Raw genomic sequence first — 15,434 nt, 5'->3', positions numbered from 1 at the left:
ACTGGAAAAGATGGTTACCCTAAATATAGGCGAAGAGCACCTGAAGATGGTGGCTTCACCATGGAAATTAATGGAAACATAATTGACAATAGGTGGGTATGCCCTATAATTGTGTTCTCCTGCGGACCTTTGAGGCTCATATTAATGTAGAGCTCTGTAGTCAATTAAATCCATTAAATACGTTTGCAAATACATCAATAAGGGCAGTGATCAAGCTACATTTACTGTGGAAAGCCCTACTAATGAGGTTCAACTATATCAAAGCGGTCGATATATCAGTAGTTCTGAAGCAGTGTGGAGAATTCTTGCATTCCCCATACATGAAAGGTATCCGGCAATTGTACATTTGGCCGTGCATTTGGAAAATGGTCAACGGATATATTTTGATCCTAATAATCAAAATCAATTAGTTAACCAGTTAACCAACGCTTCAATAACGACACTGACTGGGTTTTTCGAACTTTGTAAAACGGATTCATTTGCAAGGACCCTTCTTTATGTTGAAGTACCTTCCTATTTCACGTGGAACAATAAAAAGTTCCAAAGGAGAAAGAGAGGTAATATTGTACCTGGTTTTCCTGGAATTAGAATGGATGATGTTTTAGGTCGAGTGTATACCATACACCCTAAAAATAGTGAATGCTATTACCTAAGACTACTTCTTCATGAAGTGCGGGGACCAACCTCATTCTAATTTCTTAAAACAGTTAATAACATTACGTATGCTACATTTCAATTGGCATGTAAGGCTTTGGGCTTACTAGAAGATGACACACACTGGGAATATACCCTAAAGGAAGCAGCTTTATGTAAATCGCCAATTCAATTACGTGATTTATTTGCGGTGATGTTAGTAAATTGTCAAATGGCTGATGCCGCACATCTTTGGGAAATGTATAAAGAAAGCTTTTCAGAATATATTTTGTACGAGTTTTCTCTAATAGTGGCAGAAGTCAATCAAGATCTACTGGATAGAGTGTTTAATAAATGTCTTATTTTAATCGAAGATATAACACTGTCCATTGGAGGTACGTGTCTATTAGACTATGGTTTGCCCGAACCGATTAGAGTTAGTAGACCACTTCAAAATAGGGAATATTTAAACGAAATAAATTACAATATTAATGAATTCGAATTAAGTAAAGACGAAAATTCCCTTAACGATGAGCAAAGAATGGTATTTCAAAAAATATTACAAAGTGTTCAAAATGAAAACGGTGAAATATTTTTTTGGATGCCCCCGGTGGCACAGGCAAGACATTTTTATTGAATTTGTTGTTAGCAAAATTACGACATAATAATAATGTAGCATTGGCTGTTGCACAGCCCACTCTGTGTTTAAACTCCCATTGGATTTAATAAATGTAGAAACACCATGTTGCTCAATATCTAAACGGTGTAATATGGCATTGGTTTTTCAAGAATGTAGCCTTATTGTTTGGGATGAATACACAATGGCTCATAAGAGTGCTTTTGAAGCGTTGGATAGAATGTTGAAAGATATTCGTGGTAATGATTTTCTAATGGGAGGTATGACGGTTTTATTATCTGGAGATTTTCGTCAAACGCTTCCTGTAGTTCCTCGAGGAACAAGGGCAGATGAAATACAAGCCTGCTTAAAATCATCATTTCTTTGGCCTACTATTCAAAAATTGTGCCTAACAAAAAACATGCGTGTGCATTTAAAAGGCGATACAACTGCTGGAATTTTTGCACATACATTATTGAGAATTGGAGACGGTCTTTTTCCAACTGTCGAAGGAAAAATAATTATTCCTTCAGGTTTAGGAACTGTTGTAACTTCCCTTGAGGAGCTCACATCAAATATATTTCCGGAAATTTCAAAAATCTCAACCAAATCATTAGATTGGTTTTCGGAGAGAGCAATATTAACTGCTAGAAATGATAGAGCTGTGGTAATAAATAACATACTGTTAAAATCATTTGATGGTATTGAAGTTACGTATAAGTCTATTGATTCAGTCACTGAAGTTGATGAAGCAGTTCATTTTCCGGTTGAATTTCTCAACCAACAAAATCCACCTGGACTTCCCTTACACATTCTAAAGCTTAAGATTGGTGCACCAATTATGCTGTTGAGAAATTTAAGACCTCCAAAACTATGTAACGGTACAAGATTGCAAGTAAAAGCTCTTCATAACAATTTAATCGAAGCTGTGGTTTTTACTGGCTGTGCCAAAGGAGAAATTGTTTTTATACCACGAATACCCCTAATACCATCAAATCTACCGTTTCAGTTTAAAAGACTTCAGTTCCCTGTAAAAGTTTGCTTTGCAATAACGATAAATAAATCGCAAGGTCAGACCTTAAAACTAGCTGGACTAGATTTAAGGGACGATTGCTTCTCTCATGGTCAGTTTTATGTGGCCTGTTCAAGAGTTAGCTCCTCTGAGTCTTTAATTATTTTAGCGCCAGAAGGAAAATCAAAAAATATCGTTTATAGAGAAGTCTTGCAAAAATGTTAAACATTTCTAATTAAAATGCACTGTGGAATAGACCTCATGGGGAAACCACAAAAAAAAAAAAGCGCCAAAACCTCTACCTCTATGGTGGTGTGGAAATGTGGAATGGTTTTAGTTTAAATAAAGTAGCAAATAAAAAAGTTAATCAAAAGTATAGTTTTAAGCGATATAGTTAGGAAATTGCTAATCTTAATTTCCGCAGGCGAAGCTGCGGGCTACCTTGCTAGTCAAATATATTTCCGGAAATTTCAAAAATCTCAACCAAATCATTAGATTGGTTTTCGGAGAGAGCAATATTAACTGCTAGAAATGATAGAGCTGTGGTAATAAATAACATACTGTTAAAATCATTTGATGGTATTGAAGTTACGTATAAGTCTATTGATTCAGTCACTGAAGTTGATGAAGCAGTTCATTTTCCGGTTGAATTTCTCAACCAACAAAATCCACCTGGACTTCCCTTACACATTCTAAAGCTTAAGATTGGTGCACCAATTATGCTGTTGAGAAATTTAAGACCTCCAAAACTATGTAACGGTACAAGATTGCAAGTAAAAGCTCTTCATAACAATTTAATCGAAGCTGTGGTTTTTACTGGCTGTGCCAAAGGAGAAATTGTTTTTATACCACGAATACCCCTAATACCATCAAATCTACCGTTTCAGTTTAAAAGACTTCAGTTCCCTGTAAAAGTTTGCTTTGCAATAACGATAAATAAATCGCAAGGTCAGACCTTAAAACTAGCTGGACTAGATTTAAGGGACGATTGCTTCTCTCATGGTCAGTTTTATGTGGCCTGTTCAAGAGTTAGCTCCTCTGAGTCTTTAATTATTTTAGCGCCAGAAGGAAAATCAAAAAATATCGTTTATAGAGAAGTCTTGCAAAAATGTTAAACATTTCTAATTAAAATGCACTGTGGAATAGACCTCATGGGGAAACCACAAAAAAAAAAAAACGCGCCAAAACCTCTACCTCTATGGTGGTGTGGAAATGTGGAATGGTTTTAGTTTAAATAAAGTAGCAAATAAAAAAGTTAATCAAAAGTATAGTTTTAAGCGATATAGTTAGGAAATTGCTAATCTTAATTTCCGCAGGCGAAGCTGCGGGCTACCTTGCTAGTTGTTAATATAATAATTCGCCTTCAATGTCATACAGTCGAACAAAAAGTATTTAAATTGCATAAAACAAAACAGACGCCCTGTACTTGATGCCCGACAAGTGGGGTGTAATTGAAACGAATCGACAATTTGAGATATTAAACACAAATATGCCAAAAAAAAATAAAAAAGAATGTGTTTTATTGCCCGCTGACCTCCGCTCCTCCCATTTCGGATCGTGTTCTTGTCTCGTTTGTGGCTGCCGACCAAGAAATTGTCCAAATTGATAAATGAATTTAATTCAATTCGGTTGGTGGTCACACTTCCACTTGCTCTATTTCGCCATCATTTGACCAATACTCCAGAAAACTCAACTGATGCGAATATTGCGTGCCAAATTGGGAGACCTCGACCTTGAAGACAAACATCTCAATTCGATTTAAGAAAATTCCGCGCATACCTAAACTAGATTTCTATGTAATTGTAATTGAGAACACCCAGTCAAGAAAACTACCTCTGTTTTCACCGGAATCATGTCGAAATATTCCCCCAATCGATCGCATCAAGGCTGCAGTCCAGCCGGTGACCCCGAACGCCAAGGAGAAAGCCAAAATTCCTTCTGGCTTATACTTCGTTAATTGCTTGATCAACAAGTTCAAAATTCCCATTCGCAATTGCACATAAACAAAGACAGACCATTAAAGAATTGAGCAAATAAATACACTTTTTAATGATCAGTAAATTGATTATGGATGGATGAAAATGCCTTGGCAACTCTCAATGAATTCTGGAAAATGTTTATGCATTCTTTGGTATATTTGCACTGCAATTCATTCGACTCGGAAACGATTAACCACAGTTATTAATTCCTGAAAATAGCTCCAACTGAAATGGGCCGAAAGAAATTTCTTCAAACAAACATTTACAAAGGCAAAATGGGTTTGACAGGGTGAGCTTATTAAAATTCCGTTCGCAACTTCTTAGACAATAAACATGCGTTCATGGGGAATCTTCCTATTGATGACTTCTACCACAACTTTTATGTTGTCTGCGCCATCAACTTATCAGTTGGCGCCATGACGAAATAGTATGAATTTGTCCCCAAATTGAACAATGTAAATCGTTCCGATAACATCCGCGATAAGGCAGTTACATGTCAAGTGGGATTGGCATTGGATTGGCGCGTTCTTGGACTAGTTTCGGGTATCGAAAACACCTCTTCCGCCTGCGTAGACTTCAGGTACCCGTGTCCATTCCATTCCATTCGATAATGTGATTTCAGTGCTTTGGAATGTCAGTCAATATAAACGCGTCGAGTGCCTACTGCCAGAATATCAATAAAGTGCCTATTGGCCCGCATAGCCACACAAATAATGCTAATCAGGGGGCCAATTAAATAATGGCATAATTATGTATAAATACCAGCTAATTGATTGCCCAGTTTAAGTCAGGCATTTGCGATGATAAGGCATAAGTCAGTCGGACGTGTTTCATTCACCCGACGACACTTTAATGACTTCATTTACCTGACAGATTGTCATCGGTTTCTCACGTGGATAGTTCGCCATAATTGCATACCATATGCGATGGATCACTGTAGTCACAACAGTTGTCGTGCTGTCAAAAACAGAAGATAAAAATATTCAGGGATTGTTCGTGCCATTTCAATGTCAGGGATAAGCATTGCACTTGCAATCAGGCTTATTTATAGTACCTACTGCAATCGGTCTTATCTATCTAATTTTGCATCCCAAGGCATTATTTTCTGGTCTAATCTTATCCAAGACCTGGCAAGATTATTGGTGAATGTACAAGTCGACTCACACAGCTCATTTTAGACCATTAGGCGACACATTCGCTGGGGCTCAACCAATTTCTTGGCGGGCTTTTGTTTGCTTTCGGGCTCAGGTCGTAATTTGGCCCGCAGCGGACAGAAATCGCTCATAAAACCGAAGTTTAATGTCATGCAAATCGCGTCGGGCGACAGAGCGACTTAATGTCGTCTGATGGCTTTATTTCACACATCGCGGTCTGATTTGTTCCCCGTTCGGGTTTCTTTTTGTTTAGCTTTCCTAATGCTTTCGCCTTGTTTTAAAGAAGCTTAATCGTGAAAAATATTGAAACTTACTGCCGACTATTGCCGGGAATTATATTCGCTAGTTCACTTATCATTTCATTTCTGCCATGTTTTTCGGTGAGTAATTTGTGATTTACACTATCGATTCATATTTCAATAAATAATAAAAGGAAATCGTGAAACATTATTACTTCCGGCTATTGCCTTAAAATTTCTTTCGCATAGCTCAATCAACATTTGGTATTTGCCTAGTTTTTCGGGAAGTGTTTTGTGATTTAATCTATCGATTCATACTTCAATAAATAAATAAAAGGGAAATGCCTTATCGTGAATCATTTTGAGAGCTACTTCCGGATATTGCTTGGAATTTCATTCGCTGGTTCACTCATCGTACGCAAATAAAATAATAAGTAAATAAACGGTTTATTTGGTTTTGGCGTAATGCAAAATTGGATCATACCGCATACGATGACAATGCCCAGTTAACTGAGATGATGCGGTCTATATATGTGTGCAATTGCAAATGTTCTTAATGATAATTACCCGTATGGAAAGAGCAGAAGATCCAGATCGAAGTTAAGTGAAATGCCAGACAGATTGGCGATGAGCGCATCATTTAAAAAACTAACAAATAATATATTCATTCAATACTAGATACTCGGGAATCTCAACAGATTGCTTGAAATAATAGATGTTCACTCTGATACCAAAAAAAGGAAAACATTTAATTTTATTCTATTATTGTGTGAAGACCTTGAACTCAAATTGGTTTCAATTATCGCATATCTTATCAGTTTTTGGCAAAGACAAGAGCCAACAAAAACAAACCTGAGAACTAAAATTAATTGCGCACAAAAATTCGCCGAGGAATTTGCACAGGAAAGTGGTTCTTAATGATCTTTGCCCTTATACAGGTGGACTGCATACCAAACGATTCGCAACAGTGACTGTCTCTACTTTCATTACGCCGCCGAGTGCCGAAATTGAGCTAACATTTGTGGCCGCAATATGCCAGCAGAAAAATGTTAAGTATACGCCACAGTAACAGCAGGACCGCTCTCTCGCTCGCACCACCGACCACTTAACATTTCTTAACATTTCTCTGCTGGTTTAAAAGCAGACAAGTACTATTGGGGCCCATTTGGGACCATTTGGGTATATTGCGGAATAAGTATAAATTTTTGCTATATTGGGGAGCAAATGGTTCCAAATGGGCCCCAATATACCACCAGTAGCATGATTTTAAACTAGCAGAGAAATGTTAAGTATACGCCACAGTGGCAGTAACAGCAGGACCGCTCTCTCGCTCTCACCACCGACCACCACCTACGCTGTGGCCTATAAGCTTTAGCTACAGCTGAAGTAGGCAAGATCAAGCAGCAGCGCAGCACTGTCAGCAGCAGCAGCAATAACAGAAGCAGCAACAACAACCTTATGTAGTGGCCCATCATTCTAAGCGAATTCAGTCAGCAACGAGCCGCGATCGGAGTAAGAACCGCGCGATAAGGAAATCGAGTATACAATATACGAAAACAGAAACAGAAAACAAACGCCTCCAATTATTGGCCATAAAGTGCTGGCATTTGACTCGAATTGTGCAAAGTTATCAAAATGTTAGTATTGCGTACGCCTGCTTGCAAATAAAAGGTTCTGAAGTTTTATTTACCAGTCTGCTGTGTCAGCAAAGACCAGATTTTTCGCTTTATGTTTTCAATTTAATGCCTGGAATTCGGAATATCTTGTGCCCCTTCAGGAATAAACAGTGGTGTTTGTGTTAGACCGTTTCAAAGTGTCAACAATATTGAGAAGTCTGGGACTGAGACGAAGTTTATAGCCTTCATTGTTTATTGAGCTTCTATATATAGACCTTCGTCACGAATCCAACTACAATTAAATTTCATTCTGTTATGCTTCTTTTCTTCATGCCAAAACTTTGTTGCCAATTGAATTGGCAATTAATTATCAAGTCAATCTTTCAAATTAATTATCACTAAATTAAAAACGGGTTCAGCATTAGCAAGCAATCAGCAAAAAAATCGAATAATAAGTCTTGGGGTAGGGATGTGGCCAAACAAAATTCTCGAAGGTGCTCAAACATTCTCCCTCGTTATTCAGAAGATAACTAAATCTACATATGTATGTGCGAAATCTATTAATTGAATACGTCTTGGGGCACACTCGACGAAAATGATGTCGGTTCTGCTTTGGCCAGCAGGCAGAACAGGAATAACTATTTGCAATTTGCATTTATTTATGAATCTTCGTGTCGCGTTCTTAAAAACAAACAAGTTTCAACATCGTCTCCGTCTCTAGAATTATAATATAATAGAGCGCCAAAAAAACATGAAATAAAGGGGCAATTTCGAGAGTGATTCTACGGATTTTTAAATCGGTGAGCTATGCTCATAAATGAATTCGGTGTCGAATCAAAGAAGCCAAAACGGACCGGACCAAGTGAAGAACGTAATCGTTTTTGTTTAGGCCGCGGACAGGGTTTGGGATCGACAAACCAGCTGGCGTCATCAGAATATATATAGGGGAGCTAACTGTTAACTGTTTTTCTGAGCACAACCAGCGAATTTCTAATGAGGAACTGCTTGTATCCGAAAGTTATACAGTCAAAACTTAAACTTTTATATGCCAACATAAAAATTCTAGTGTCAGACTCATCGAGTTAGACAAAAAATAATATAATTTTTAATGTATTTATACACAGGCATTACACTCGAAATAACATAGAATAATCTTCAGCATGAATTCTTAGAACAGATCGTTTTTTAACCACACATACCAAAAGTTAATCAATTCGAACAAAAGTATAAAGATTTTTTTTATTCATAAAAAAGTACGTAAATTTTTTTCTACCGTAGGACATAAAACATCAGCATTAGATAATGTTCATAATGAAGTCGTTTCAAATATTAATAAAAAAAAAAAAATGTAGAAATATTGAACCAATTTATTCATAACAAAGCATTCTTAACATATATACATTTCTACAGTGTATATTTTTGGCGCGCGAATAACATTTTTTCTTGGAAAAACTCGACTTGTGCAGGTAAAAACGCACGAGGGGCAAACATTTTATTTAATTTATCTGAAATTTTAAATAATGTTCTTTAGAGTGGTCAAAAAAATTAAAACATTTCTCAAACCTTTTGTACGTTAGATTTTAGTGTGCAATAGATTTATTTCCGTAAAAATTACTCATACGACACTTGATGTATTTGATCATATGATTGATAACTTTTATATCATCTATTCCAAAAAATTCCCTTTGGTATTAGGAGGATGAGAGTAGAATCTTTACATGTATTGTTCGAATTATAGAAAATTGTTCGAGTTATGGAAGTTAAACTGTACAAATGAATTATCTCACCTAGACCGAACGGGTTTTCTTATTTCGTACCACATTTGCCTAATTTCTCGACGAAAGTATGCGCGAAATGTGTGAATTTTTGTGTGTCTGACTGGTTAATTGTTGACAAATTGCAGATCTTTAATCTTGCTGTAGATTTAAGCGATAAGATAATATGCAAAATTAAAAATTCCTGGCTTTCGACGCACTAGTTGCAGATTAGAAGTCGTTGGAGGAGTCATGACCATCAAGTGTGCCCAGCTGGTGGGCCTATTGGCCCTGCTGATGGGCGTGGCCGGCGTTATTGACCCCACCCTGCGAGAGGAATTCAAAGGTCCTTACTGCGCACTGCGCAACACCTGCTGTGCTGATCGCCACGACGGCTGCTCGCGGCCTATCAAAGGTAACTAATTGCTTACAGTAAAAAAGTAAAACCAAAAAGTTAAAAAGGTAATACATTTAAAAAAGTGAAGCAAAACGTATAAAGTAGAACAAAGCTATTTAAAAAGGTAAAATTCTAATTTTTAGAATGTTCCGACCCTGTTTGTTATTGCTCTTTAAACATTCGCTTGATTTCTCTGTATTCTAGTTGCTAAGTCAGCGCGCAAACAATTTGATTAAATATTTGATTTATTTGGAAATAGAAAAAGCAAAAATAATAACTTGATAAAAAAGAGAGAGACCTGTACAAATGAGCCATTCGTTTGGTGATCTATGGTGAAATTAACTAAAATTATTATTTCGTTGTTTACCCACTAAAAATGTTTTACTTTACTAATTCTCCTAATATTATAAGGAGTTAGAATTAGGAATAAAAATAAATGTTGAATTTGTGAGCTTATTTTGTGCTCCTTTTCCAGACACCATCTGCTATTGCGATGAGTTCTGCGATCGCGTCGATGCGAGCGACTGCTGCCCGGACTACCGCTCCTACTGCTTCGGTGAGCCGGATCCGATAGTCGCCTGCAAGCACCACGACACCTACTTCACCAAGTACAACAGCACGTTTGACAACTGCAACGAGTGCCGCTGCCTGGACGGCGGGAAGGTGCAGTGCGACACGGAACTGTGCCTCACCGACCACGATCTCATCGATGGCGTGAACTCCATCCACAATATCGGTTGGTCCGCCCGCAAGTACGATCAGTGGTGGGGCCGCAAGTACTCCGAGGGACTGCGACTGCGTCTGGGCACCAAGGAGCCCTCGTTCCGGGTGAAGTCGATGTCCCGACTGAGGAATACCGCCGAGGGCCTGCCCCGGACCTTCAGCGCCGTGGACAAGTGGTCCAGCTACATCTCTCAGGTGCCCGACCAGGGCTGGTGCGGTGCGTCCTGGGTGCTGTCCACCACCTCGGTGGCCAGCGATCGGTTCGCCATCCAGAGCAAGGGCAAGGAGGCCGTCCATCTGTCCGCCCAGCACATCCTCTCCTGCACGCGCCGCCAGCAGGGCTGCGAGGGCGGTCACCTGGACGCCGCCTGGCGCTACATGCACAAGAAGGGCGTGGTGGACGAGAGCTGCTATCCGTACACCCAGCACCGCGACGCCTGCAAGATCCACCAGCACAGTCGCTCTCTGAAGGCCAATGGCTGCCGTCCTGTGGAAAACGTGGATCGGGATGCCTTCTACACGGTGGGTCCGGCCTACAGCCTGAGTCGCGAGTCCGACATCATGGCGGAGATCTTCCAATCCGGCCCCGTCCAGGCCACAATGACGGTGTACCGCGACTTCTTCGCCTACTCGGGAGGCATCTACCGCCGGACGGCGGCCAATCGCGGAGCTCCCACTGGATTCCACTCGGTCAAGTTGGTTGGCTGGGGAGAGGAGCACAATGAGAAGTTCTGGGTGAGTGTTGCAAGGTTTTTGAGGACTTACTATTAGGAACGTATTGACCAACTGCCATTCCCAAACAGATCGCAGCAAACTCGTGGGGAACTTGGTGGGGCGAGCACGGCTACTTCCGCATCCTGCGCGGCTCCAACGAGTGCGGCATCGAGGAGTACGTGCTGGCCTCCTGGCCCTTCGTCTACAACTATTACAACGTGAAGTCGGCTTAATGGGACTCAGAGGGCCTACGCCTCGCACCGAGCAATCTCGAGCTATGCAGAAACGAAAACAAATTTATCTCATGCTTCAAAATTTTCCATTTGCTATATGGCACTCAAAGTGAATTAGGCGCTTCTATCTGTAATGATTATGCTTAGAACCTAGTGACTAAAAAAAATTAGCTTTAAGTTGCGCGAACGCACCAAGTTAACTGCCCGCGGTACCAGGCCTGTCCCTAACCACTTCCCTCCCCCACTAACTGGTCTCGAAGCAACACGAAACTGCCACTTAACCACCGCTCCATCCCCCGAAAACTGCCACAACAACCAGAAGAATCGAACATCTAACACCCTTGTAGCGCATGTGATTGATGAAAGGACGAATATCGGATCGGCGAGAGTCTGTAGGATATAATTGTGTATCGTAAATGGAAGCTATGTTAACTGATTAATAGTCCGATGAAGCGTAGTCGGCTTATATATTTTTAATAAACGAATTACTTTACATGTTATCGATGACGAGTTTTGATTCACTTAGTTCAGGCCACACATACAGGCGAATTGTTCGCGAAAACAGTTTGATCTTAACTTTATTTGTAATACATATTTATACGTAGCGCGTGGCGATTCGTGAACCAATTCGATAATCATATGTAAGATTGTATAATTTTTGTTTAACAATATTTTCACATTATTTTTAGGGTAGGGTAGGGGATTAAATAGAGTAGTAAAGTAAAAATCCTCTGCTGGGGGTTATTTACGCATAGCTATCATACTAAATAAATCAGGAAAATAATCAAGAATGTTTTTACTTTGCACTTACGATTACCATCGAAATCAAATTGACAAAACAAAAGTTGGTCGAAGGCCCACAACTTTCCTAACCATGGAATTTCATATCTCACACAAGCAATTTGGATACTCTCGCAGAGCTTCGGGATATCAGAACGGTCTACGAGCAAGCCGATAACTAGCAGTATAAAAACGGGCCTGGCCGAACGACCTTCACGCCTTCAGCTCTTCGATGCTTGTTGGGGTGTCCGAAGTGGGTGGGCTGGGCTAATTGAGAGTGATGCCCGCAAAGGAGACCTCCAACGCCGAGTCATTGGACTCCATGCGACTACGTATGTGCGCCAGCGTGTTCTTGTAGTGGCTCTCGATCTGTTTGGTTTCCTCACTGGGCTCCAGGTTGGGCAGCTCTTCGTTCACCTTGGCAATTAGCTGTAATATTGAAATTCAAATAAGTTCAAAGGGTTATTTTTTTGTTTAGTAAGCCATATTCACCTGGTTAAGCATGGCCACGGTGATAAGCGAATTGCCGCGCTCGAAGTAGAAGAGATAGTGATTCAGCAGCTCCACATACAGTTGCACCTGCACGCCGGTATCCAAGCACTGCGAGGCAATGCGAGCGCCCTTCTTCAGGCAGTCCAGAGTTCGCTTTTCATCCCGCATCTCCTCCCCGTTTTGTCTAGCAGATATTGAAATAATCAAACAACGATTCAACTAGGAATTAAGAACCTATCAAACTTACTTCCCACTCCAGAAAAGCGCCGCACAGGCCACAACTCCGCGACATTGATCTGGCTTTTTCAGTAGCTTAGACGCGGCCAGCGCACAATTCGTCCTGAGTGGCTCGGCGTTTTCCTCGCCAAAACAGGACATCTGTTCGAATGTGGACATAATAAGCGTAATGGCTGCCAGCTGGGCTTTTGAGTCGGAAATCTCATCCTCGTAGAGCGAGAAGGCCTGGGTCATGAACTCGTACGCCACCGTCTCGTGGTTCGTGTAGCCAATCTCTCCGATGACCAGGGCACCCTGCAGATAAAGACGCAACGCGAGGTCGGCGAGATCGGCCTTGGCCAGAGCACTGATGGTGCTGTGGCAGTACTGCACTATTTTCTGGCACTTCTTGTCCCAGTTCTCATCCTGCTCGGCGATCGCTTTGTATTTGAATGCCAGCTGGTAGGCTGCAAAGACGAGTGGCGGCAGGACGTGCTTTAGGCGCTGGCCCCCACCATTGCCCAGATGTTTGCGGGCGGTCTGCAGCATTTTGTACTGCATGTCGGGTTCGTCGGACCGCATCAGGTGAATAAATCTAAACAAAGGGAATGAGTCATAGAGGTATTTTTAAGAAGAAATCACCCTTACCGTGCCACCACTCCTTGTTCTTCTGCAAACTCCTCGGCATCGAAACTGGTGTTCCCTGCTGCCGCTGCGTTGTCTTTGTTCGTGTCATCATCCTTAATTAGAGGCGTGATGATGGTCAGCAGACTATCTGCTTGATCAGCCATGGGCACCACAGTTTCGTTGTCAAGTATATTCATAACCAGATACAGGGCCAGCGATTTGCGGGATGTGTAATCAAACTTTTCGAGCAGCGGGCAGAAGTTGTGCAGTTGGATGATGGTCAAGGCGTTGTTGTAAAAGTCAATGCAGATGCGCAGTAGACGGGATAGCTCCTGGTTAACAGACAGCAGATGGGAGATGCTGAAAAGAAAGAGTATGTAACAACCAAATCTATCCCGTCTAGAGTTCAACCCACTTGTTCATGTTCATGCGCTGCAGAATTTGTGCGGTTGTACCCAGCACTTTGTCCACATAGTCAACGCGATCGGCATACACTTTCTGAGCCAGGCTCAACAGAGCAACTTGCAGCGAAATAGTGTCTTCCAAGGGCATGTCCATTCGGGTTTGGACAATATTCGCCACTTGGACACTGAATACCTCAAACAGCTCCACCTCGGCGGGTATGATGGCATCGATGGCGTTGCCGCTGGTCTAAATGAGAAGTGTTGTGAAGTATTGTGTACATTTACACACGTTATTAAGAGGATTACCTTGCCACTTCGCTGGTTATAGGCAGCCAGTCTCTCGATCAGAGATATTATAATGTTCTTCACGTTAACACCGGTCTCCAGCTGGGCGCAGGACTTTAGGAAGGGATCGAGAGTCTGCAGGTGGAACTCGTCGGGGAACACCTGGATGATGCACTCCATAAGGTATTCCTGGGCAATGGCATCCCGGCAGCTGACAACCTGTTCTAGAATGCCCGGCAGAATGAGTCGCTGGTAGGTCTCGAGAGTGGCCGACTCCAGCTGCGACAGTCGCACCAGATTAGTGCCCACAAGGATCTTGAGCTCTTCACGCTCCTTCTCGCGTCGCGTCTTCTCACTAGAATGTCCCTGGTGCTGCATTCGCACCCACAGCTTGTTCATCTCCGCGAAGTTGGTCAGCACAAAGTCGATGGCGTCGTAGACATTGCCCTCGTGCTCGTTCTCCGCCACCATCACGTCGGGCAGGATGTTGCGGGTACACTGCAGCAGGTAGTTGCGCAGGAAGAGGCCCCTCAGAGGATGCTGGACACCGCGGCACATCTCCACCAGATCCTTGAGAATACTGCGCTTCAGCGTTGAGTCGTTCTTTATGTACACAATGCCCACGGTGATCAGCAGATACAGGCGAGGCACAATGGTGTGCGAGTACTGGACCAGTTCGTACAGATCCGTCTTCTTGTCGCTCTTCTCGCTGAGGTACAGCTCCAAGTGGCACAGCTCGTTGGTGACGGCCATATCTGGTGGTGGAGCAATGGCATAAGATCTGGGAATTACATGTTAAAGTCCTAGGATAGCTTACACAACTCGTAGTAACTCTTGGGGGACAGCAGGGAGGTCCTCAGTTCACTCAGCATGGTGCTGGCGCACTTGAGTGAGTCCAGCATGCGCTCCTTGTCCAGGAAGTGGTTCATCTGGAAGGCCTGCTTCCTCGCCGCTCCAATGGCCTCGGCGAGCAGCTTCTCCTGGTCATCCAAACCATTCGGCATGGTCTGAAAGGAGATATGGCAGACGATATTACTGGCTGGGTGGAACATGGATCGATTTGGAGCACACATATGACACACAGATTAAGATAAGCCTGCTCGGTCATTGCGGATCTAGTCCGGAAGCAGAGCCCGAGGAGCACCCGAGTTGAAGATAAGAGGGATAGAGATTACACACATCCGAGATTCGCAATCTGGACTTTTGGAGTATTTACCCGGGCGTTGACGGCACTGGGCACTTGGCCGCCGTACGAGGACGAGCTCCAGGGATACATGGACGTGGACGTGGGCTTTCGACCGGGGGCGTTGCTTCTCACCACGGGCAGCCTCTTTTGACGTCGACAGGGGCGCAGTCAGCGGATTGCTTGGGGCACTCGGATTTCTGCCAATTCGCACTCTCGACTCGCGAATCCCGGCTTCTGGTGACTACTGGGAGCTCCTGGACGCACTTACCATTACTTCAGCGTGGGGGCGGATCGAAATTGGCCAATTATTCTCAAAATATCTGGATTTTCGGCACAAGAGCTCAGTGTGACCGCGCAAAAGTCAAAAAAATATA

At 42.2% G+C, this 15,434-nt stretch overlaps 2 protein-coding genes across 4 annotated transcripts in view; one reads left to right on the top strand and one right to left on the bottom strand.

The window, feature by feature from the left end:
* LOC108043739 (tubulointerstitial nephritis antigen-like) overlaps nt 1-11,570 on the top strand; it is a 24,642-nt gene extending 13,072 nt beyond the window's left edge. Inside the window, exons 1-4 of one of the 2 annotated variants that reach the window (XM_017122550.2) lie at nt 7,141-7,270; nt 9,228-9,418; nt 9,876-10,858; nt 10,927-11,570. In XM_017122550.2, the coding sequence (XP_016978039.1) occupies nt 9,256-9,418; nt 9,876-10,858; nt 10,927-11,070 (1,290 nt within the window). In that variant the 5' untranslated portion in view covers nt 7,141-7,270; nt 9,228-9,255 and the 3' untranslated portion in view covers nt 11,071-11,570. Of the gene's footprint in view, nt 1-7,140; nt 7,271-9,227; nt 9,419-9,875; nt 10,859-10,926 lie in introns of those variants that run through there. The other variant, XM_017122551.2, reaches the window with a different exon arrangement.
* LOC108043738 (vacuolar protein sorting-associated protein 35) lies at nt 11,499-15,434 on the bottom strand. 2 transcript variants are annotated; one of them, XM_017122549.2, is made up of 8 exons: nt 15,329-15,434; nt 14,692-14,881; nt 13,896-14,629; nt 13,601-13,836; nt 13,207-13,545; nt 12,590-13,153; nt 12,343-12,526; nt 11,499-12,279 (listed from the first exon to the last, which is right to left on the bottom strand). In XM_017122549.2, the coding sequence occupies exons 1-8, from the start codon at nt 15,329-15,331 to the stop codon at nt 12,118-12,120; spliced, it is 2,412 nt and encodes an 803-aa protein (XP_016978038.2). In that variant the 5' UTR covers nt 15,332-15,434; the 3' UTR covers nt 11,499-12,117. The 2 variants fall into 2 exon arrangements, with proteins under 2 accessions (XP_016978038.2, XP_016978036.2); XM_017122547.2 differs by lacking the exon at nt 15,329-15,434 and adding an exon at nt 15,091-15,254.

This window comes from Drosophila rhopaloa, unplaced genomic scaffold (assembly GCF_018152115.1).
Source record: "Drosophila rhopaloa isolate 14029-0021.01 unplaced genomic scaffold, ASM1815211v1 contig_115, whole genome shotgun sequence".
NCBI classification, from domain to species: Eukaryota; Metazoa; Arthropoda; class Insecta; order Diptera; family Drosophilidae; genus Drosophila; species Drosophila rhopaloa.
The sequence above is the reverse complement of the archived record's forward strand: the minus strand, read 5'-3'. Positions and strand labels throughout refer to the sequence as shown.